This window comes from Hemitrygon akajei, chromosome 5, assembly GCF_048418815.1.
Source record: "Hemitrygon akajei chromosome 5, sHemAka1.3, whole genome shotgun sequence".
Taxonomy (NCBI): Eukaryota; Metazoa; Chordata; class Chondrichthyes; order Myliobatiformes; family Dasyatidae; genus Hemitrygon; species Hemitrygon akajei.
The window spans coordinates 109,578,700-109,602,127 of record NC_133128.1 but is presented as its reverse complement, the minus strand read 5'-3'; the positions used below and the strand labels follow the sequence as shown (position 1 = coordinate 109,602,127).

The 23,428-nt window shown below is 43.9% G+C and overlaps 1 protein-coding gene across 1 annotated transcript in view; it reads left to right on the top strand.

Moving 5' to 3' along the window:
• Positions 1-10,336, top strand: part of wnt10a (wingless-type MMTV integration site family, member 10a) — a 202,239-nt gene extending 191,903 nt beyond the window's left edge. The window contains exon 4 of the mRNA XM_073046174.1: positions 8,898-10,336. Within this exon, the coding sequence (XP_072902275.1) occupies positions 8,898-9,365 (468 nt within the window). The 3' untranslated portion in view covers positions 9,366-10,336. The remainder of the gene's footprint in view (positions 1-8,897) is intronic.
• The last annotated feature ends 13,092 nt before the right edge of the window (positions 10,337-23,428 follow it).

The following is a 23,428-nucleotide window of genomic DNA, read 5'->3' as shown; positions in this document are numbered from 1 at the left end:
AGATGTAAAAGGAGGAAGGGTGGGGGGAATAGATGGAAGAGCTAAAAGGCTGAAGAGTCAACTCTTTTTTTGCCTTCCATAGAGACTGCCTGACCTGCTGAGTTCCTCTAGCGTTATGTTTGTTACTCAAGATTTCCTGCTTCTGCCAAAGCTTTTGTGTCAATGGAAGGAAATAGACAGTCGATGTTTCAAGTCAAGATCTTCCATCTGGACTCTGGGTCTCAACGTGAAATAACAACCTGAAACACTTCCCCTCCCCCCAGATTTTAATAGTTCTGACCCAAAATGACAAATGTCTGTTTTCCTCCACAAATGCTGCCTGACCCACTGAGTTCCTCCAGTGTCTCGTTGGTTGCTCCAGATTGCAGCATCAGCAATCTCCAAGGGTGGAGGCAAATGGATTTAAGTGTCTTGCTGCTGCAAGGTAGCATAGCGGTTAGCATAATGCTTAACAGCACCATCTGCAAGATCTGGGTTCAATTCCCACCGCTACTGGTAAGGAGTTTGTACTCCCTGTAACCACAAGTGTTTCCTTTGGGTGCTTCAGTTTTGTCGCAAATTCCATAGACATATGGTTAAGGTTAATGAGTTGTGGGCGTGCTGTTTTAGTGCCCAAAGCCTGGTGACACTTGAGGGCTGTACTGCACAATCCTGGCTGATTTGGTGTGAAAACAACACCTATCACTGTACATTTCAATGTACATGTGAGAAGTAAAAATAACCGTTATCCCTTTTTACTACTGGGCAATCAGAATCTGGACAAGAGGAGGCTAGTGGTAGGAGAGACACCAACTACCGTCTCTGAAGCTGAGCTCCAGAAATGGTCTGTGGTCTCAGGAGGGCCAAGTCAAAGGAACAAATTAGAGAGGGAAATGACTCACCGCAATCATGAGGATAGAACATTTCTTGTGCCCAGGAAAAAACGAGAGCAACAGATGAGCTCACAGCGGGAAGAGGTAAACAAAGTTGATGATGAACTCAAATTATTTTGGGATTTTTGTTTTGGCTACACTTAGCCTGGGTGGGTGAACTGACTTGGCAAGGGCAAGTCTCCAATTGTCAAAGCTGAGTTCACTGGCGTGTAACACAAGTACATGTAGCAGAAGTGCAACAAAAAACTTGCAGCCACATCACAGGCACTTGACATCTATAAGCAGCTTTCAGAGGAAAACCTTTAAATACAAATTATAGAAGAAAGAAACTGCAAACAATGATGAACAATCAAAATAGTCTGTGTCATGATTAGGGTTGTGCTGGGTAATTCAAAATCGAAATGGTTGAAGAGAAGTAGCTGTTCTTGAACTTAATTGTGTGGGATCACAGGCTACTGTACCACCTGCTTGATTGTATTTGGGAAAAGGTGAGATGTCCCAGATGATGGGGATCTTTGATGAGAGATGTTACATTCTTAACTGGGTGGGATGTGTATGTTCAAATTGAAAGGAGAGTGTAAGATAGTAGGTGACTCAGTTATGAGATTGTGAGAAAGATGGATCTAAATATGCCTTGGAAATAAGACCATAAGATATAGGAGCAGAATTAGGCCATTCATCCCACTTACAGGAAAATAAAGAAATACAATAAAATTTATGAAAAACTAAACTGTACATGAACAAAGATGGACAACGATTGTAAATAAAAAGACAGATTGTGGATAGAGTAAAATAAAGTAAATAAGTAATACCGTGAACCTGAATTGTAGATCCTTGAAAGTGAGTCTGTAAGTTCAAAGGTTTCAAAGGTACATTTAATGTCAGAGAAATGTATACAATATACATCCTGAAATTCTTTTTCTTCGCAAACATCCATGAAAACAGAGGAGTGCTCTAAAGAATGAACGACAGTTAAATGTTAGAACCTCAAAGTCCTTCCCCCAGCTCCCCTCCCTCCGGCAGCAAGCAGCGATTCCATCCCCCCACCCCCATCACCGCCAGCAAAGAAAAAAGCTTTGGCACCCGCCACTGAGCACTCAATCGTGAGCAAAGCAACAGACTTGCAGTACCCCAAAGACTACATTGTTCAGCCGGCATTCAACATCCCACAGGCTCTCTCTTTCCCTAGTAAGGGAGGAAGCAGTGTCTCCGTTTCACAGCTAGAGGGAGACACAACAAACAGCTCACTGGTTTATCATGTTAGAAGTCTGTGAAGACAGTTCGGCATTGAAATGAGCAAAGTTATCCACACTGGTTCAGAGCCTGATGGTTGAAGGGTAATAACCGTTCCTGAATTTGATGGTATGAGACCCAAGACTCCTGTACCTCCTGTCTAACAGTAGCAGGGAGAAGAGGGCATGGGCTGGATGGTGGGGTCCTTGATGATGGATGCTGCTTTCTTGCGGCAGTAGATGTGCCTGTGATGGACTGGGCTATGTCCACTACTTTTTGTAGGCTTTTCCGTTGAAGGTCTTCGGTGTTTACATCTCACACCAAGTCAGATCAGTTCAATCATTCCATGTTCTCCCTGTGACTACGTGGGCTTTCTCTGCAAGCTCTGGTTTCCTCCCACATCCCAAAGACCTGTTGTTAGGTGGCCACTGTCAATTTTACCAACTGGATAGGTGAGCAGTAGAATCCACGAGGTACTGATGGAAATAAAGAGAGTTTAACAGAGGATTGTTTGTCAGTGACTTATATAATGTGCAGTCTAAATGCAAGAGATTCTGCAGATGCTGGAAATGCTGAGCAACACACACAAAGTACTGGAGAAACTCAGCAAATCAGGCAGTATCTGTAGAGGAGAATAAACAGTCGGACAGGAAATGAAAGGGGCAGAAACCATAATAAAGAAGAAGGGGTGAGGGAGAAGTAACAACTCTATTAAGCCTCTTTTAAGACACTTTTGCTCCTTGGGCAACAAAATTGAAAGCAAAATCTGCAAGACAATATTAATCTGATTATTATTTTGTTGTAAGGTCTTGCTCCATTACAATAACAACCATTGTTCAAAAGTAAAATGAAGAATTGAGCACAAGGTGACTTTGATCACTTTCTAAAATGCCGTGCTCTGAAGTTGCCCTTTGACGACTTTGGACATTTAAAGTCATAGAGCACTTCAAAACAGAAGCAGGTCTTTCAGCACATCTATTCTGTTCCTGCCTACTCCCATCTACTCACACCTGGACCATCGCCCTCCATAGCCCTCCAATCCACGTGTCTATCCAAACTTCTCTTAAATGCATCGCCTGCGTTGGGGATGTGCTGGGGGCAGCCACAAGTGTTGCCACAATTCTGGCACTAACATAGCATGCCCACAACTCACTAATCCTAACCTGTATGTCTTCCAAATGTGTGAAGAAATGGTAGCATAGAATGTAGAACAATACAGCACCATACAGGCGCTTCAGCCCACAATGTTGTGCCAACATTTTAATCTCCTGTACTCAAAGATCAAACTAACCTTTCCTCCTTCATAGTCTTCAAGTTTTCTATTATCTGAGTCTCTTAAATGTCCATAATTTATTTGCGTCTACCACCACCCCGGCAACCCCTGGGGATCCATGTCCTCACCAGTCTCTATGTAAAATATTCCTCTGCTATCACCCCTATATTTTCCTCCAGTACCTGTAGGAAACCCACATGGCCACGGGGAGAACATGCAAACTCTTTACAGGCAGTGGCAGGAATCGAACCCCAGTTGGTGATGACTAGTGCTGTAGAGCAATTGCTCTACTGTGCCATTTTCCCTACCTGCCAGCTTCTCCAAATCATCCTTAATTTTTGTTAAACCACTCACGATGCACTGGATGTGTCCCTTCCTCTTGCCGTCTACTTTCTCATATGGGCTATCCCAGGCCTCCAGCAGCTTCCTTTGACCCCAGTCAGTCCCTATCCCCAGCCGGCCACATACAGTCGCTGAGGAATTCTCAGTAGCTATGCTTCACCCCATGGACTGACTTCAATACAACTTCCCACCCATCGGGGTAAACTGAAAAACAGCTGGAAAAATATTTATATATGTTTAAGAAAAAGAGAGACAGATAGCCTCACAAGATGCCTTTGATGCTTCCAGAGTCACGCCGCAAGTTATAATTGACCACAGGAGGTTGAAATCCATCTTTGAGTGAATCTGCCCTCAATTAATACCTCTTGGATTCCCTACTATTCACCCAGACCTCTGTAATTTACCAAACACATACAACCCAAACTAAAGCAGGGTATAATTAGTAAAGTAACAACATTAGCATTTTTATTTTCAAGCAAGAGTAAGCTGTGTTAAATGTTACTTTCTTGTTGTGTGTGGCCTGTTACTAAAGAAATGAGGCTGCCACCGAATCTCTGTCTCTGACTCATACATTCCTGGTGCATTTATACTCACTCAGTGGCCACTTTATTAGGTACAGGAGGTTTCTAATAAAGTGGCCGCCGAGTGTATTTCTGTATGTTCGTGGTCTTCTGCTGCTGTAGCCATTCACCTCAAGGTTCAGCGGATTATGCCTTCAGAGATCCTCTTCTGCACACCACTATTGTAATATGTAGTTATTTGAGTTACTGTTGCCATCCTGTCAGCTTGGCCATTCTCTGATCTTCTCTGACCTCCTTCATTAACCCGGCACTTTCTGCCACTCACTGGATGTTTTCTGTTTCTCGCACCATTCTCTGTAAACTCTAGAGACTGTTGTGTGTGAAAATCTCAGGAGATCAGCAGTTTCTGACATACTCAAACCACCCCGTCTGGCATTTAGATCACACTTCTTCCCCATTCTCATGTCTGGTCAGAACTACAACTGAACCTTTTGACCATGTCTGCATGCTGTTATGCACTGAGTTGCTGCCACATGATTAGATATTTGCATAAATGGGCAGGTGCACCTGATAAAGTGACCGCTGAGTGACAAAGAAAGATAATATTTATCTTTCCATAAATTACAGAAGTTATATTCCCTCGTAAATTATTCATCAATACATGCATAGGGATAAAACCTCTATATGCACATGGATACAACATGTGAAATGGTAGAGAGATACATCAATTACTGATGTAGCCTCACTCATTCCAACCACCCAAGTTCAAACCTGATCTCAGATTCTGCATCTATCCAGTGCACAGTTTCAGTCACCCTGAAACTTCCTATGAAAGATGTTATTGAACTCAAAAGACTGCAGGAAAGATTTACCAGGATATTACCTGCACTTGGCAGACTCTGACTTACAAGGAGAGATTGCATAAACCAGGATTTTTTTTCCCTGGAACAGAGGAGATGCAGGGGAGACCTGATGGAGATATGCACGATCATGAGAGTTATGTACATAATGAAAGCACATGGTCTTTTCCCTAAAAACAAGAGGGCGTAGGTTTAAGATCAGAGACAAGAGATTTACAAGGGCCATCAGGACTAGCTTCTTTACACAAGTGGTGATGGGAATTTGGAATGAGCTGCCAGAAATAGTGGTTGTAGTGGGCACATCAACAAATTTTGAAAGCCATCTAGATAAGTACATGGATAGGAGAACCTTAGAGAGCTGTGGGCCAGAAGTGGGCAGATGGGACTCACTGGACAACATGTGGATAAATTAGGTAGAAGGGCCTGTTCCCATATTGTTAGATTCTACAGCTCGAGAGCTCTATAATGTCTACCTATTCTCCAGTGACTGCAGGGGTGCTCTGTGTGCTCCAGTATTATCACACATCCCAAAGTCATGCAATTTATAAAAATGACATATAAAAAAGCAGAAATCTTAAATAAAACTCAAAAATGTTGGAAACAATCAGAAAGTGAGGCAGAACATGTGGAAAGGAAAGGGGACTGAGATGTTAATTGTTTATATCTCCACAGGTGCTGCCTGACCTGATGATTCCTACTGTTTTCAGTTTGGGCCTGACCTGATAATCCCTAGTGTTTTCAGTTTGGGCCTGACCTGATAATCCCTAGTGTTTTCAGGTTGGACCTGACCTGATAATCCCTAGTGTTTTCAGGTTGGGCCTGACCTGATAATCCCTAGTGTTTTCAGGTTGGGCCTGACCTGATAATCCCTACTGTTTTCAGGTTGGGCCTGACCTGATAATTCCTAGCATTTTCAGGTTGGGTCTGACCTGATAATCCCTAGTGTTTTCAGGTTGGGCCTGACCTGATAATCCCTACTGTTTTCAGGTTGGGCCTGACCTGATAATTCCTACTGTTTTCAGTTTGGGCCTGACCTGATAATCCCTAGTGTTTTCAGGTTGGGCCTGACCTGATAATCCCTAGCGTTTTCAGGTTGGGCCTGACCTGATAATCCCTAGCGTTTTCAGGTTGGGCCTGACCTGATAATCCCTAGCGTTTTCAGGTTGGGCCTGACCTGATAATCCCTACTGTTTTCAGGTTGGGCCTGACCTGATAATCCCTACTGTTTTCAGGTTGGGCCTGACCTGATAATCCCTACTGTTTTCAGGTTGGGCCTGACCTGATAATCCCTAGTGTTTTCAGGTTGGGCCTGACCTGATAATCCCTACTGTTTTCAGGTTGGGCCTGACCTGATAATCCCTACTGTTTTCAGGTTGGGCCTGACCTGATAATCCCTACTGTTTTCAGGTTGGGCCTGACCTGATAATCCCTACTGTTTTCAGGTTGGGCCTGACCTGATAATCCCTACTGTTTTCAGGTTGGGCCTGACCTGATAATCCCTACTGTTTTCAGGTTGGGCCTGACCTGATAATCCCTACTGTTTTCAGGTTGGGCCTGACCTGATAATTCCTAGTGTTTTCAGGTTGGGCCTGACCTGATAATTCCTAGTGTTTTCAGGTTGGGCCTGACCTGATAATCCCTAGTGTTTTCAGGTTGGGCCTGACCTGATAATCCCTACTGTTTTCAGGTTGGGCCTGACCTGATAATCCCTAGTGTTTTCAGGTTGGGAGGTGAATCGGTCATTGTGAATTGCATAGGTGTGTTGGTATTAGTTTATTATTGTCACATGTACTGTAATACAGTGGAAATCTTTTATTTTGCCTGCCAATAGATAGATAAATAACAGGCCATACATACATAATTATATTGAGGTAGTAAAAGGAAAAGTGAATGCAGAAGGTGTCTCACTTGGAGTATTGTATGCGGTTTTGGTCACCCTGTTATGGGAAGGATGTGGAGGATTTGGAGAGGGTACAGAAGATGTTTCCTAGGATGCTGACTGGCTTACAGGATTGAGCTAAACAGGAAGTTTGGACAAGTTAGGTTACCCTCTCTGGAGAGGCTGAAGGGAGACTGATGAAGGTTGATAAAATTGTAAGAGGCTTAGCTCAGTTAGGCAGTCAGATTTTTTCCCTTGGAGAAAGGGTGGCGGGGGGAAGTAAAGTTTAAACAAGATGAATGGGTAAAATTTTACAGAGACTAGTGGGTCCTTGGAATGGTTGAATAGGGGTGTTGGTGGAAGTAGATGGGATAGTGGCTAGTAACACATGGATATGCAGGAAATGCAGCTTTCTGAGGTTTTCCACCATTTTATATTTTTCAACGATGCACAGTAGGGCATAGAAGGTAGGTATGAATATTGTTACCTCTGACTGGAATAGACAACATTATCAATGGAACGCACACAAATTGCTGGAGGAACTCAGCAGGTCAGTCGGCATCTATGAAGGAGAATAAGCAGTCAATGTCTTGGGCCAAGACCCTTCATCAGGACTGGAAAGGAAGGTGGAAGAAGCCAGAATAAGAAAGAGGGGAGAGGGGAAGCAGTATGTTATGTGGGATATGAGGCTTCTGTACCTCTTTCATGACGGAACAGCAAGAAGAGGGCATGGTCTAGGTAGTGGGGATAAGTCCTGATGATGGATGCTGCTTTACTGCGATAGCATTCCTTGTAGACATGCTCAGTGCTGAGGAGAGCTTTACTTGCATTCGCCACTGTTTGTAGCTTTCTCCATTCAAGGCCGTACTACTGTAGTTCCAGCTGATTCTGGGAGAACTCTGTTACTCAGAATTACTGAAAATATAAAACACGAATGAACGGACAGGAGATCAGTGACTCGGTATGTCAACTCTGTTTCTCCCTCTGGTAGAACACAGAACAGTACAGCACATGAGCATGCCCTTCAACCTAGCACATCTTTATCAAAAATGATGATTTATGATTAATTACATTTAATTCAATCTTTAAATTGGAGATACAAGCACCTCCAGCCCAATGAGATCGTGCCATCCAAACTTGCTCCCATGTGACCAATTAGTCCACTGGAAAGTGGGAGTAAACCAGTGGATCCGGAGGAAGCCCTCGGTCAGGGACAGAATGTGCAAACTCCTAGATGTGAGGGTGAAGCCATGTTGCTGGCATGCTAGATCTCTTCTGCCTGCTTATGATCGACAGGACAGGCGTGGATGCTTTGAAGAGCATGCAGAGGAGATTTACCCTGATTTTTCCTGGATTGCAGAGCATGTTGGTTGAGCGAGCTAGGGATTTTCTCTCTGGAGAGAAGGAGGATAAGAGGTAACTTGGTAAAGCAGTACAAGATGATGAGAGTGTAAGTTAGAGTGGGTAGCCAGAAATATTTTCCCAGGATGGAACTGGTTAATATAAGGGGCACAGTTTTAAGGTGATTGGTGGGAAGTACAGTATAGGAGAGATGTCTCACTACACTTTAATGTCATTTTTTTTTACACAGAGAGTAGTGAGTGCATGGAACACCCTGTCAGAGCTGGTGCTGGAGGCAGATATATTAGGAACATTTAAGAGACTCTTAGATAGGTAAATGGGTGGTAGAGAAATGGAGGGTTATGTGAGAGGGAAGGGTTAGATTGATCTTAGAGTAGGTTAAAAGGTTGGCACAACACCATGTGCCAAAGGGCCTGAACTGTCCTGTACTGTTCTATGTTCTAAAATTACTTACAACACTCCAAACATGGTTTCAGCAGGGCCTTGTAAACGCCGGGGACCTGACTCTCTGCTGTTTGGCTCAATGACCAATTCCCGTTTCTCTTGTCCTGGCAGATGATCTCCGACAACATGAAGAGGAAGTGCAAATGCCACGGTACATCTGGTAGCTGCCAGCTCAAGACGTGCTGGCAGGTGACGCCGGACTTCCGCACGGTGGGCACCCTGCTGAAGCACAAGTTCTACAATGCCACGCTGATCAAAGCCCACAACCGCAACACCGGCCAGGTGGAGCACGCCCACCACCCACACCGCCGGAAGTCTACCGCTGGCGAGCTGGTCTTCTTCGAGGACTCACCCAACTTCTGCGAACGGGAGCCTGAGCTGGACTCGGCCGGCACTCGAGGACGGATCTGCAACAAGACCAGCCCGGGCCTGGACAGCTGCGAGAGCCTGTGCTGCGGCCGAGGCCACAACATCCTGAGGCAATCGCGGAGGGAGAGGTGTAACTGCAAGTTCCACTGGTGTTGTTACGTGGCGTGCGAAGAGTGCAGAGTGACCGAGTGGGTGAGTGTGTGTAAATAAGCCCCACCTGCTAATTATAACACGCATGCACACAAACCAATGATAATGAAAAAATACTAAGCCTGGAATAATAAAAGGACAAGAAAGACACGGAGGCAATGGACTTCAAAGTTTTGCATGGCCTTCACTGACATTTGCACTGTGCAATAAGACACCCATCCTGTTCTCACTGAACTATTTCCCTTGAAACCGAGCCGGAGCGTCCTCCTGAGGCAGATGCAAGAGACTGTGTATGCTGGAATCTGGAGGAGCTGCACAGGTCAGGCAATGTCTATAGAAGGGTATGATCTGGAACAACACACAAAAAGTGCTGGAGGAACTCAAGAGGTCAGGCAACATCTATTAAGGGAAGAGATTTGGTGCAACACCAAAAAAAGCACTGGAGGAGCTCAAGGGGTTGGGCAGATGCCATGGAGGGAAGGAATTTGGTGCAACACACAAGAAGTGCTGGAGGAACTCAAGGGGTGAGGCAGATGCCATGGAGGGAAGGAATTTGGTGCAACACACACAAAGTGCTGGAGGTACACAAAAAGTACTCAGCGGGCCGGGCAGCATCCATGGAGGGAAGTGGACAGTTGCCATTTCTGGTCAAGATCCTTCATCTTGACAAACTGCTGCCCAGTGAACCCCACCTACACTCCCTCCCCCCCTTCAGTCCTTTCATCGTTCCTAAGTCAGCTTGGTGGAGAAGAAATATGAGTGACTGACGGGCTGTGCCACTAGGGAACAGATGACAAAGTTCAGAGACCGAAGAGAAAGATAAGAACTTCAAAGACTTCTAGAATGAAATTGTCAAGAGAACTGAGGGAAAAGAAATCCAAAAAAAATCCACAATTCTGTAATAATTTGGAATTGTGTTTGTTTTTCTCATTGTTTAATGTATAATAAGTTATTTTAATATAACAAATACTTTTACATTTTGAAAGTGTTTGGCTAACAATGTGTTAAAAGCGCTGATATTAAAAGGAACTTCAAATTACCATTAATTGCAACTCCTTGCTTGTGAGGTTCTGTTTGAGAAATTGTTAAGAAAGAACATGTTTACGTTCATGTACACTTCAAAGCATTTTCGAATTACAGAAAATCATGGTACGAGGATATTCAGCCCTTATTTTCCTACTGTCTGTGAAAAACCTAATTCCAATTTGCACTTTTGAGAAACACACGCTTGTTAATATCAATGACATGCAAGTATCAAGTCCAAGCCTGTCGTTTCACCAGATCCTGTCTCATCAGCACACATTCAGATTTATTACTACTGAATTAACTCTGTTGTTTTTCAGCAGGAGCAAAGGGCAAAGACATAACCTTACCGTAAGCTACAGAAATAAATAAATAGTGTGAAAAGAAGGACTGAAAAGGTGGAGCTCATGAACCGTTCAGAGAGCTAATGGTGGAGCGGAAGAAGCTGTTCCTGAACATTGAATGTGTGTCTTCAGGTTTCTCTACCTCCTCCTTGACGGTAGTAATGAGAAGAAGGCATGTCCCAGATTGTGAGGGAAGCACCTTCTTAAGGCACTGCCTCTGACAGATGTCCTCAGTAGTGGGAAGGGTTTTGCCAGTGATGGAACCTTCAGCAGATCAGAATCAGATTTAATATTACAGGCATATGCCGTGAAATTTGTGGCTTTGTGTCAGCAGTACTTAACAAAATTTGAAGAAGGAATGTTGCGGGTGATGGGGGTACTTAATGACCAATGCCACCTTTTTGATATTGGGTGGCGACTGTGTAAAGAGAAGCATTTAATAAGTCAAGTCCATGGCCCTTCATCAGACTGGAAAAAAGGGACAAAAACTCACAAAAAAATGTTCTGGAAGAACTCAATGGGTGAACAGTGTCACCTGGGGAAAGGAATTGTCAATACTTCAGATCCAGACTCTGCATCAGAACTAAGAATTGGAAGGGAGGTGAGTAATGGCCTGGTCTAAATAGATAGGAGGCAACTGGGAGACAAAGGCATGTGGATGATAGGTAAAGATGACCAAATAAAGGAAAGGTGGAGCGAGGAGGGGGAAGTGAGGGCAGAGGAAGTTGAAGGTGAGAAGCAGGAACACAAAAGCCATTAATGTCGGATACACGTAAGTAAAGAAGATGATAAATTAGATTATTGGTATTGGAATTGGTTTATTATTGTCACTTGTACCAGGATACAGTGAAAAACTTGTCTTACATACTGTTCATACAGATCAGTGCATTGAGTTAGAATAAGGTAAAACAATAACAACGCACAATAAAGTGTAAAAGTTATTGAAAAAAGTGCAGTGCAGGTAAACAATAAAGTGCAAGATCATATTGAGGGAGATTGTAAGGCTAAGAGTCCATCTCATGATACACGATGTCCATTCACGAGTCTGAGAACAAGGGGGTGGAAGCTCTCCTGGAATCTGGTGGTAAGTGCTTTCAGATCTTCATAATTTCTGACAGATGGGTGGGGGAAAAGGGAAAGGTGAGTGGCAGATGGAAACAGGACCAGACTGGGGGAATGTGGTTAGAGTTGGTCCAACAGACCATAATAGCAACAGTAATAACAAAAGAAATAAAAATATGTTTAGTCTTTTTATATAAATTCTATTTAATTTAATATTTTCCTGTAAATGTCTTCAAGAAAATGAATCTCAAGGTAGCATATTAAACATATATGTACTTTGATAATAAATTCGCTTGGACTTACTTTGACTTTGAACTGAGTCAAATACCAGCAGACAGAAGTGACCAGTTCCGATGTAGTTGGGGCAGCATCTAGTGGTTAGTACAACTCTATTACAGCCTGTTCAAAGTTCAAAAGTCAAGGTAAATTTTATATATATGTCGCCATATACAACCCTGAGATTCATTTTCCTGTGGACACACTGAGCAAATCTATAAAATAGTAACTATAACAGGATCAATGAAAGATCAACCAGAGTGCAGAAGACAACAAACTATGCAAATACAAATATAATAAGTAGCAATAAATAACAAGAACGTGAGACAAAAAGTGAGATCATTGGTTGTGGGAATGTCTCAGTGGATAGGCAAGTGTTATGCCCTTTGTTCAAGAGCCTGATGGTTGTAGAGTAGTAACTGTCATTGAACCTGGTGGTGGCGTCGGAGTTCAGTGTTCAATTTCAGTGGCATCCTTTTCTTACGTTATCCTTGTGAACACAAGGTGTTTCCTCTGGGTGATCCAATTTCCTCTGACATTCCGAAGACGTGGCAGTTAGTAGGTTAATTGGTCACTGTAAATCGTCCTGTGATTAGGCTAGGGTTAAATAGATAGGTTGCTGGGTGGTGCAACTTATTGGGCTGTAAAAAAAAGAAATGGGAAAGAAAGAGCAGGTTGCCTAAAGCTGGACCAATCAACATTGAATCTTACGGTTTGCATTGTGCATGGACGTAGGATGAGATGTTGCCCCTCAAGCCTGTAACAGTTTCTTCCCCCAAGCTATCAGATTCCTCAATACCCAGAGCCTGGACTGACACCTTACTGCCCTATTGTCTTGTTTATTATTTATTGTAATGCCTGCATTGTTTTGTGCACTTTATGCAGTCCTGGGTAGGTCTGTAGTCTAGTGTAGTTTTTTTTCTGTGTTGTTTTTTACGTAGTTCAGTCTAGTTTTTGTACTGTTTCATGTAACACCATGGTCCTGAAAAAACATTGTCTCATTTTTACTATGTACTGTACCAGCAGTTATGGTCGAAATGACAATAAAAGTGACTTGACTTGACTTGACTTGACTGTGTTGGGTCTCCCTGTAAAAACGCAGGAGGATAAAGATAGGTAGCTCAGTGGGGATGTAGCAGGGAATTAAATGTGAACCAGTATCAAAATCAGAATCAATTTTGTTATCACTATCACTGACATATTTTGTGAAATTAGTTGTTTTGTGGCAGTAATGCACTGAAATACATAAAAAATTATAAATTATATAAGAATATATTAAAATAGATAAGTAATGTAAAAGGAGTGTTCAAAGGTTCATGGACCATTCAACAATCTGATAGTGGATGTGAAGAAGATGTTTCTTTTGTAATTTATTTTTTTATTGAAGTTCATCAAACAAACATTTCCATAAGATGCATTTTAGACATTGTACATATACATCATATAATCGTATATATCACAAATCTCCACAAAGTATATATCTGAGGTATACACTTATAGAAAAGAGTGGAAAGAAAAAACAAGCAAAAGGAAAGAACTATGTACAAGTAGGGAGTGATCTTTTTTTTACAACAGATTCATTGATTTGTGAGAATAAAATCAGGCCTATGAGGCATTATGTAGTTAAACCATTTTTCCCAGTATGAATCAAATTGTTCCAGCTTATGGTTAACAGATGCTGTTATCTTCTCCATTTTGTAAATGTCCATTGTAATTTCCATCCATGTATTTAAAGTTGGGCTCTCCTGTGATAACCATTTCCTAGTAAGACTCTTTTTACCAGCCACCAACAGTATATTCATTAAATATTTATCTCTTTTCAACCATTCTTGAGGTATATATCCAAAATATATGGTCTTACTCTCTAAGGGTATTTCACATTTAAAAATGTCTTGTAGGGCATTGTGTATCCCCCTCCAATAGTTTCTGATAACAGGGCAGTCCCAAAAAATATGATAATGATTCACATTTTGATTTCCACAATTTCTCCAGCAAACAGGGAGGTTACTATCATAATGGGATTTCTGAGAGGGTGTAATAAAATATCTTATCAAGTTTTTCCATCCAAACTCCCTCCACTTCTATGAATTGGTACACTTCCATTGATATCTCCATATTGTTGTCCATTCTTCCTCAGATATAATTATCCCTCCTTCCTTCTTCCATTTTGTTTTAATGTATGAAGTCGAATGTGTTTTAAGATTTGACAACCCCTTATACATGCTTGAAATTATTCTACTACCATTATCTGAATTATATGCTTTTCTAAAGAGCTCTATCAAGCATGTATTTGCCTTGGTTACATTTTTAAGCGTCTTATTAACATATTGTCGCATCTGTAAATACCGATAAAAATCTTGTTTTTCTAATAGGTGTTTCTCTTTAAGTATTTCAAAACTGAACAGTGTTCCTTCTTTCATTATGTTGCAAAGAACTGTTATTCCTTTAGCTATCCATGTGAGGAATGTTTTCAAAGATTGCAGAGGGATTTGGACCAGCTGGAAAAATGGGCTGAAAAATGACAGATGGAGTTTAATACAGACAAGTGTGAGGTATTGCACTTTGGAAGGACAAACCAAGGTAGAACATAAAAGGTAAATGATAGGGCACTGAGGAGTGCAGTAGAACAGAGGGATCTGGGAATACAGATACAAAATTCCCTAAAAGTGGTGTCACAGGTAGATAGGGTAGTAAAGAGAGCTTTTGGTACATTGGCCTTTATAAATCAAAGTATTGGGTATAAGAGTTGGAATGTTATGGTGAGGTTGTATAAGGCATTGGTGAGGCCGAATTTGGAGTATTGTGTACAGTTTTGGTCACTGAATTACAGGAAGGATATTAATAAGGTTGAAAGAGTGCAGAGAAGGTTTACAAGGATGTTGCCGGGACTTGAGTAACTGAGTTACAGAGGAAGGTTGAATAGGTTAGGACTTTATTCCCTGGAGGTAGGAGAATAAGGGGTGATTTGATAGAGGTATATAAAATGATGATGGGTATAGATAGAGTGAATGCAAGCAGGCTGTTTCCACTGAGGCTAGGGAAGAAAAAAACCAGAGGACATGGGTTAAGGGTGAAGGGGGAAAAGTTTAAAGGGGACATTAGGAGGGGCATCTTCACACAGAGAGTGGTGGGAGTGTGGAATGAGCTGCCAGATGAAGTGGCAAATGTGGGCTCACTTTTAACATTTAAGAAAAACTTGGACAGGTACATGGATGAGAGGTGTATGGAGAGATATGGTCCAGGTGCAGGTCAGTGGGACTAGGCAAAAAAATGGTTTGTCACAGCCAAGAAGGGCCAAAAGGCCTGTTTCTGTGCTGTAATGTTCTTTGGTTCTATGGTTTTAAGTCAGGCGGCATCTATAGAGAGGAATAAAGAGTCAACGTTTCGGGAAGAGACCCTTTATCAGGACTTCACCATTCCTTTCCACAGATGCTGCCTGACCTGCTGAGTTTCTCCAGCATTTTGTGTGTGTTATTCTGGATTTTCAGCATCTGCAGAATTTCTTGTGTTTGAAGTGTTTGCAGTGCAGTGAAGTGACTGAGGTATAGATCGAGGGCATTGAGCAGAGTTTAACTAGAATGGTTGAGCAGATTAACATCTGGGAAAGAAATTTTTAAGGTGGTAATTAGGTTTTTGTTTTAATAGCCTTGTGGTGGTTCTGGCTGCATTGGCAAGCAACCAAAAACTCAGGTTCACCTCTGGGTACAGATGGTCCACAAAGAGGTCACCCAATCTATGTTTGGGTTCCCAGTGTAGAGGAGGCCCATATTGTAAATGGAGTGCTCTTGTCTGGAAGAAATACATTTGAATCTCTGCTTCAGCTAGATGGTGTGAAGGGAAGAGGTGGAAAAATTGGTGTTGCTGTCTTTGTAGGTGCATGGGAAAGTTGGTGGAATAGAGTGGATCAGGGTGGTTGTGAAGGGAGTGTTCTCTTCAATATGTTGAAAGGGGACCATAGATGTCATAGGTGACTTTCCTAATTAAATATTAAGATTACAGATTAAATATTAGTTTTATTAAAGATTAAAGGTATCTTAAACACAAGAGATTCTACAGATGTGAAAATCCAGACAAACCAACACAACGTAGTGGAGGACCTCAACAAGTGTGGAGAGGAATAAACAGTCATTGCTTCAGGCCAAAACACTTCAAGCACTAGCTTTATTTGGCACATGTACAATGAAACACAAAAGCATACAGTACAATTTTGCTTCATTGTTTATTTTTCGATGCGTTGAGGGAAGTCTGCAAGTTTTGCCATGGTTTCGGTGCCAACATAGCATGCCCACAACTTACTCACCCTGACCATATGACTTTCAAACATGGAAAGAAACCACAGCACCTGGAGGAATGCCCACGTGGTCACAGGGAGAACGTATGAACTTCTTACAGATGACAGTGGAAATCCAACCCCAATTGGTGATCAGTGGTGTTGTAAAGCGATTGCACTAATCACTATGGAATGGTGAGGTGGTGTCTGGGAGAGGCAATGCATTACCATAGAGACTGAAGGAGCGGATGGTGAGGATCAGGGCAAACCTGTTTACATTCTGTCCAAGAGGAGAGTGGGACAGGACAGAGATGGAAGAAGTAGATGAAAATGCAGTCAGGGTCTCTGTCCACTTGGTCAAGGGGAAGTGATGGTTTAGGAAGAATGAAGACACTTTGGAGGCAGAATGTCTCATGCCTGTCGTTGGAGGCAGGATGGAAGGAAGTATGGCCAAAATAGCTGTGGGAGTCAGTGGGTTTTAGTGGACTTTGTAATTAGCTTATGCTCTCAGATGGAGATGAACAGTTCCAGAACTTTCCAGTTCTCTGTGAGAAAGTTGATGAGAAAGCACGGGGGAGTCTAAAAACAGAGGGCTTAGGCTTAAGGTGAGAAGGAAACATTGAACATTTTCACACAAATGGTCAGCAACAACATCGTCCCTCTGTGCACATTGCAGCCTGCAGGACTGAGCATCAAAAGGTAGTTGGGGTATGGAACAAGCAGCTAGAGGAAGCTGTAGAGGAGGGTATATTATTCATGGGCAATCTGAGAAGGTAATCCTTCACTCAGAGGGTGGTGTGAGTGTAGAATAAGCTGCCTGCAGAGGTGGTGGATGTGCATTCACTTGTAACATTTAAGAGAATACTGGATAGGCATGTCAATGAGAGGGATATGATCGGATAGCAGGTAGATGTGACTAGGCAGAACACCAGGTCAGTCTGAACTACATCGGCCGATGGGCCTGTTACTGTGCCAAACTACTCCATAGCTCTATGACACTTAAGAAATTTAGACAATTACATAGATAGGAAAGGTTTAAAGGGATATCAGCAAATGGGACAAGTTTGGGTGGGCAGCTAGACGGGTATGAATGAGTTGGGCCTACAAGCATTATTCTATGCTGTATATACTTCAATCTAAGTGAGGGAGTGGATCTGGGTACCCACAAAAACTACGAGTGTAATTTGGGTCCATAGCCATAGTTTCATCCTGGAGAAAGTGAGCAGAGTGGAAGGGGAGGTTTCACCTTCACCCAAGACATTCTCATTGAGTGTCTTCTCATTGCTGCCATCAAGGAGCAGGTACAGGAGCCTGAAGACACACTCTCAATGTTCTAAGAACAGCTTCTTCCCCACCACCATCAGATTTCTGAATGGATAATCAGCTTATGTACATTACCTCACTTTACACAAGGAGTGGTGAGTACAGGTATATTAGGAACATTTAGGAGACTTTTAGATAGGTACATGGATGCACAGCTACTTACCCAATAATACCCCCCAAGACATTTGATTTCTCTAAACCAGGGGACTTTGAGAGATGGCTCAGAAGCTTTGAGAGATTTAGTGTTGCAAACAATCTCGCTCAGGCATCAGAAGACACACTCAGCAAGATCATTTGATACCCATCAATTGGTTTATTGATCATTACAGAATGCCCCTCCGGTGCCTCCCACTCACTCTCCTCTCCCTTCAGAATCAACTTTAATATCACTAGCATATTTAATTAAATTTGATGTTTGCGACTGCAGTACATTGCAATACACAACAATAAAGAGCCCTCTAACCCCAGGACTGGCTGCTTTCTAGGGCCTCCGGCCTCCAGCAGATTCAGACTCACGCCAGCGGTCATTTGTCTCCGACTCTGCCAGCAGACTCACAGAGATGCAGGCTTGGGGGTCTGGCCAGTCAGGAAAGGTTTAGGGGTGGAAATTGATCACTAGGCCTTACAACAGGAGGAGGAGACTCTCTCCTCTCTGTGTGGATTGACAACACAAAACTTACAAAATGCAGGCACTAGCATGTGCGATGTTATCAAAGAGTGTTATTCCTCTGCCACTCAGTTACCACTCCCACACAGGAGGAGTTCACATACTGTACAAGCAGAGTTATCAATAAAATTCAGTTGAATATTCTGCAAGGCTGGCGTCTTGGTGTGATCTACACTACACAACACGGTGTCAGAAATGGTTGATCATCAATGAATTGGTGCCACAGACCAAGTGAGATCCACAACAAGAAAGAATTCACAGTAAGACTGTTCTTGTTCATTACTATCTATGAAAAATATGAAAACTGCCGATGCTGGTTTGGTAATTGTATGCACTGCATGAGCAGAGAACTGGCCAGGGTTGCTAGCCAATGTCTTCTAGATACACCCAGAAGTGGATGCATAGTAATAATCAGTGGGTCACTGGCCTGGGGCAGTGCACAAAGACACAGGCACAGCAGAGAAGTCAGTCAGTTTTCTCAAGGAGGGAAAAGAAGACCTTTGTAGTCCAAATAACAAACAGGAAAATGGAGCAAATACCTGCAGTACCCACATCTACTTCCCTAATAATGCCCCCCAAGACAATGATCGCTCTAAACCAGAGGGTTTTGAGAGAAAGCTCAGATGCTTTGAGAGAGCAAACACGAGGAAATCTGCAGATGCTGGAAATTCAAGCAACACACACAAAATGCTGGTGGAACACAGCAGGCCAGGCAGCATCTATAAGGAGAAGCACTGTCGACGTTTCGGGCCGAGACCCTTCGTCAGGACTAACTAAAAGGAAAGATAGTAAGAGATTTGAAAGTAGTGGGTGGAGGGGGAAATGCGAAATGATAGGAGAAGACCGGAGGGGGTGGGATGAAGCTAAGAGCTGGAAAGGTGATTGGCGAAAGTGATAAAGAGCTGGAGAAGGGAAAGGATCATGGGACGGGAGGCCTCAGGAGAAGGAAAGGGGGGGGGGGGAGCACCAAAGGGAGATGGAGAACAGGCAAACAACTAAATATATCAGGGGTGGGGTAAGAAGGGGAGAAGGGGCATTAACGGAAGTTAGAGAAGTCAATGTTCATGCCATCAGGTTGGAGGCTACCCAGCCGGTATATAAGGTGTTGTTCCTCCAACCTGAGTGTGGATTCATCTTGACAGTCGAGGAGGCCATGGATAGATATATCAGAATGGGAATGGGGCGTGGAATTAAAATGTGTGGCCACTGGGAGATCCTGCTTTCTCTGGCGGACCGAGCATAGGTGTTCAGTGAAACGGTCTCCCAGTCTGCGTCAGGTCTCACCAATATATAAAAGGCCACACCAGGAGCACCGGACGCAGTATACCACACCAGCCGACTCACAGGTGAAGTGTCGCCTCACCTGGAAGGACTGTCTGGGGCCCTGAATGGTGGTGAGGGAGGAAGTGTAAGGGCAGGTGTAGCACTTGTTCCGCTTACAAGGGTAAGTGCCAGGAGGGAGATCGGTGGGAAGGGATGGGGGGGACGAATGGACAAGGGAGTCGCGTAGGGAGCGATCCCTGCGGAAAGCAGAAAGGGGGGGAGGGAAAGATGTGCTTGGTAGTGGGATCCCGTTGGAGGTGGCGGAAGTTACGGGGAATTATACATTGGACCTGGAGGCTGGTGGGGTGGTAGGTGAGGACAAGGGGAACCCTATCCCAAGTGAGGTGGCGGGTGGATGGGGTGAGGGCAGATGTGCGGGAAATGGGAGAGATGTGTTTGAGAGCAGAGTTGATGGTGGAAGAAGTTGTTTAAAAACGGAAGACATCTCCTTCGTCCTGGAATGAAAAGCCTCATCCTGAGAGCAGATGCGGCGGAGAAGGAGGAATTGCGAGAAGGGGAGTTTGCAAGAGACAGGGTGGGAAGAGGAATAGTCCAGGTAGCTGTGAGAGTCTGTAGGCTTATAGTAGATATCAGTAGATAGGCTGTCTCCAAAGATGGAGACAGAAAGATCAAGAAAGGGGAGGGAGGTGTCGGAAATGGACCAGGTAAATTTGAGGGCAGGGTGAAAGTTGGAGGCAAAGTTAATGAAATCAAAGAGCTCAGCATGTGTGCAGGAGGCATCGCCCATGCAGTCATCGATGTATTGAAGGAAAAGAGTGGGACGGATACCTGTATAGACTTGGAACATGGACTGTTCCACAAAGCCAACAAAAATGCAGGCATAACTGGGACCCATAGTTCCCACACCCCACACTTCCCGTTTCTACCTCCAACCCAAGATCCACAAACCTGCCTGTCCAGGTAGACCCATTGTCTCAGCTTGCTCCTGCCCCACCGAACTCATTTCTGCATACCTTGACACTGTCTTATCCCCCCTTGTTCAATCTCTTCCCACCTATGTTCGTGACACTTCTCATGCTTTGAATTTTTTCATTGATTTTAAGTTCCCTGGCCCCCACCGCCTTATTTTCACTATGGATGTCCAGTCCCTATATACCTCCATCCCCCACCAGGAAGGTCTCAAAGCTCTTCGCTTCTTTTTGGATTCCAGACCTAACCAATTCCCCTCTACCACAACTCTCCTCCGTCTAGCAGAATTCGTTCTTACTCTCAATAATTTCTCCTTTGGCTCCTCCCATTTCCTCCAAACCAAGGGTGTAGCCATGGGCACCCGCATGGGTCCCAGTTATGCCTGCATTTTTGTTGGCTTTGTGGAACAGTCCATGTTCCAAGTCTATACAGGTATCCGTCCCACTCTTCTCCTTCGCTACATCGATGACTGCATGGGCGATGCCTCCTGCACACATGCTGAGCTCGCTGACTTCATTAACTTTGCCTCCAACTTTCACCCTGCCCTCAAATTTACCTGGTCCATTTCTGACATCTCCCTCCCCTTTCTTGATCTTTCTGTCTCCATCTTTGGAGACGGCTTATCTACTGATATCTACTATAAACCTACAGACTCTCACAGCTACCTGGACTATTCCTCTTCCCACCCTGTCTCTTGCAAAAATGCTATCCCCTTCTCACAATTCCTCCGTCTCCACTGCATCTGCTCTCAGGATGAGGCTTTTCATTCCAGGATGAAGGAGATGTCTTCCTTTTTTAAAGAAAGGGGCTTCCCTTCTTCCACCATCAACTCTGCTCTCAAACACATCTCTCCCATTTCTCGCACATCTGCCCTCACCCCATCCGCCCACCACCCCACTTGGGATAGGGTTCCCCTTGTCCTCATCTACCACCCCACCAGCCTCCAGGTCCAATGTATAATTCTCCGTAACTTCCACCACCTCCAATAGGGTCCTACTACCAAGCACATCTTTCCCTCCCCCACTCTTTCTGCTTTCCACAGGGATCGCTCCCTACGTGACTCCCTTGTCCACTCGTCCCCCCCATCCCTTCCCACCGATCTCCCTCCTGGCACTTACCCTTGTAAGCGGAACAAGTGCTACACTTGCCCTTGCACTTCCTCCCTCACCACCATTCAGGGCCCCAGACAGTCCTTCCAGGTGAGGCGACACTTCACCTGTGAGTCGGCTGGTGTGGTATACTGCATCCGGTGCTCCCGGTGTGGCCTTTATATTGGTGAGACCCGACGCAGACTGGGAGACCGTTTCGCTGAACACCTATGCTCGGTCCACCAGAGAAAGCAGGATCTCCCAGTGACCACACATTTTAATTCCACGTCCCATTCCCATTCTGATATGTCTATCCATGGCCTCCTCTACTGTCAAAATGAATCCAAACTCAAGTTGGAGGAACAACACCTTATATACCGGCTGGGTAGCCTCCAACCTGATGGCATGAACATTGACTTCTCTAACTTCCGTTAATGCCCCTTCTCCCCTTCTTACCCCACCCCTGATATATTTAGTTGTTTGCCTGTTCTCCATCTCCCTTTGGTGCTCCCCCCCCCCCTTTCCTTCTCCTGAGGCCTCCCGTCCCATGATCCTTTCCCTTCTCCAGCTCTTTATCACTTTCGCCAATCACCTTTCCAGCTCTTAGCTTCATCCCACCCCCTCCGGTCTTCTCCTATCATTTCGCATTTCCCCCTCCACCCACTACTTTCAAATCTCTTACTATCTTTCCTTTTAGTTAGTCCTGACGAAGGGTCTCGGCCCGAAACGTCGACAGTGCTTCTCCTTATAGATGCTGCCTGGCCTGCTGTGTTCCACCAGCATTTTGTGTGTGATGCTTTGAGAGATTTAGGTTAGTAAGCAATCTCACTCAGGCTTCAAAAGAGCATCAAGTAAGCACACTGATATACTGCATGGGGGACAAAGCAGATGACATTATGGGTGGATTAGGATGCCCAGAAAAAAGAGTACAAAACAGTGCAGAACAAATTCAAAGAGTATTTCAGAGGAAAGCAATGTGTGATATATGAGAGGCCAAAGTTCACTCCAGAAAACAGGAGCCAGATGAAAGGATAAATGGCTTCATCATAACATTGTGTATCCTGTCAGGCAGCGGTGCATATGGGAATCTGAGAGAGGAGCTCCTTAGAGACAGGATTGTTGTCAGGCTACTAGACACCATATTGTCAGAGAGACTTCAGTTGCAGGTAAATTTCAGACTAGTGAAAACCATTACTCTGGTTAGGCAGAGTGAGAATTTGTGTCAGCAACAGGCAGAAATCAGACACATAAATAACACTGAAGCAAAGCTAGAAGCTGTACAGAAATAAAAATACAAACAAGGTGCAGGCAGAAAGACTACAGAAAGAGGAGAAATTAGAGCTCAGCTCAAACAAAACAGACAAGCAAAACAAAGAGCAGGTAAAATGTCCAGCTGCAGGAGATGCAGCAAGACTCCATTCCACGACAAAGAGTTCTGTCCAGCAAAAGAAGGGAATGCCACCAATGCAATAGAGTTGGCCTTTATAAAAGCTAGTGTCCCTCAGAAACAGCTCTTCAGGAGTCAAGGAAGACCATGATCCAGGCAAAGAGAGAGCTTTCCTCGGGGCTCTAGATTCAAATAGACAAGGCCGGTGTACTAAGGTTCAGTTGCAAAATGACATTCAAAATGGACACTGGGGCAGATGTCACAGTCATCTCTGAATGTCTGTTCACCAAACTGGTGAAGGAAACAGACATTAAGCTAAACACAACAAAGAAAGTGCTCATTGGGTCAGGAAAACATAAGCTCAGTGTGAAATGAATGTTTACGACTTCCATCCGTAAAAATGAGGAACAGTTCAAAGAGGATGTCTACG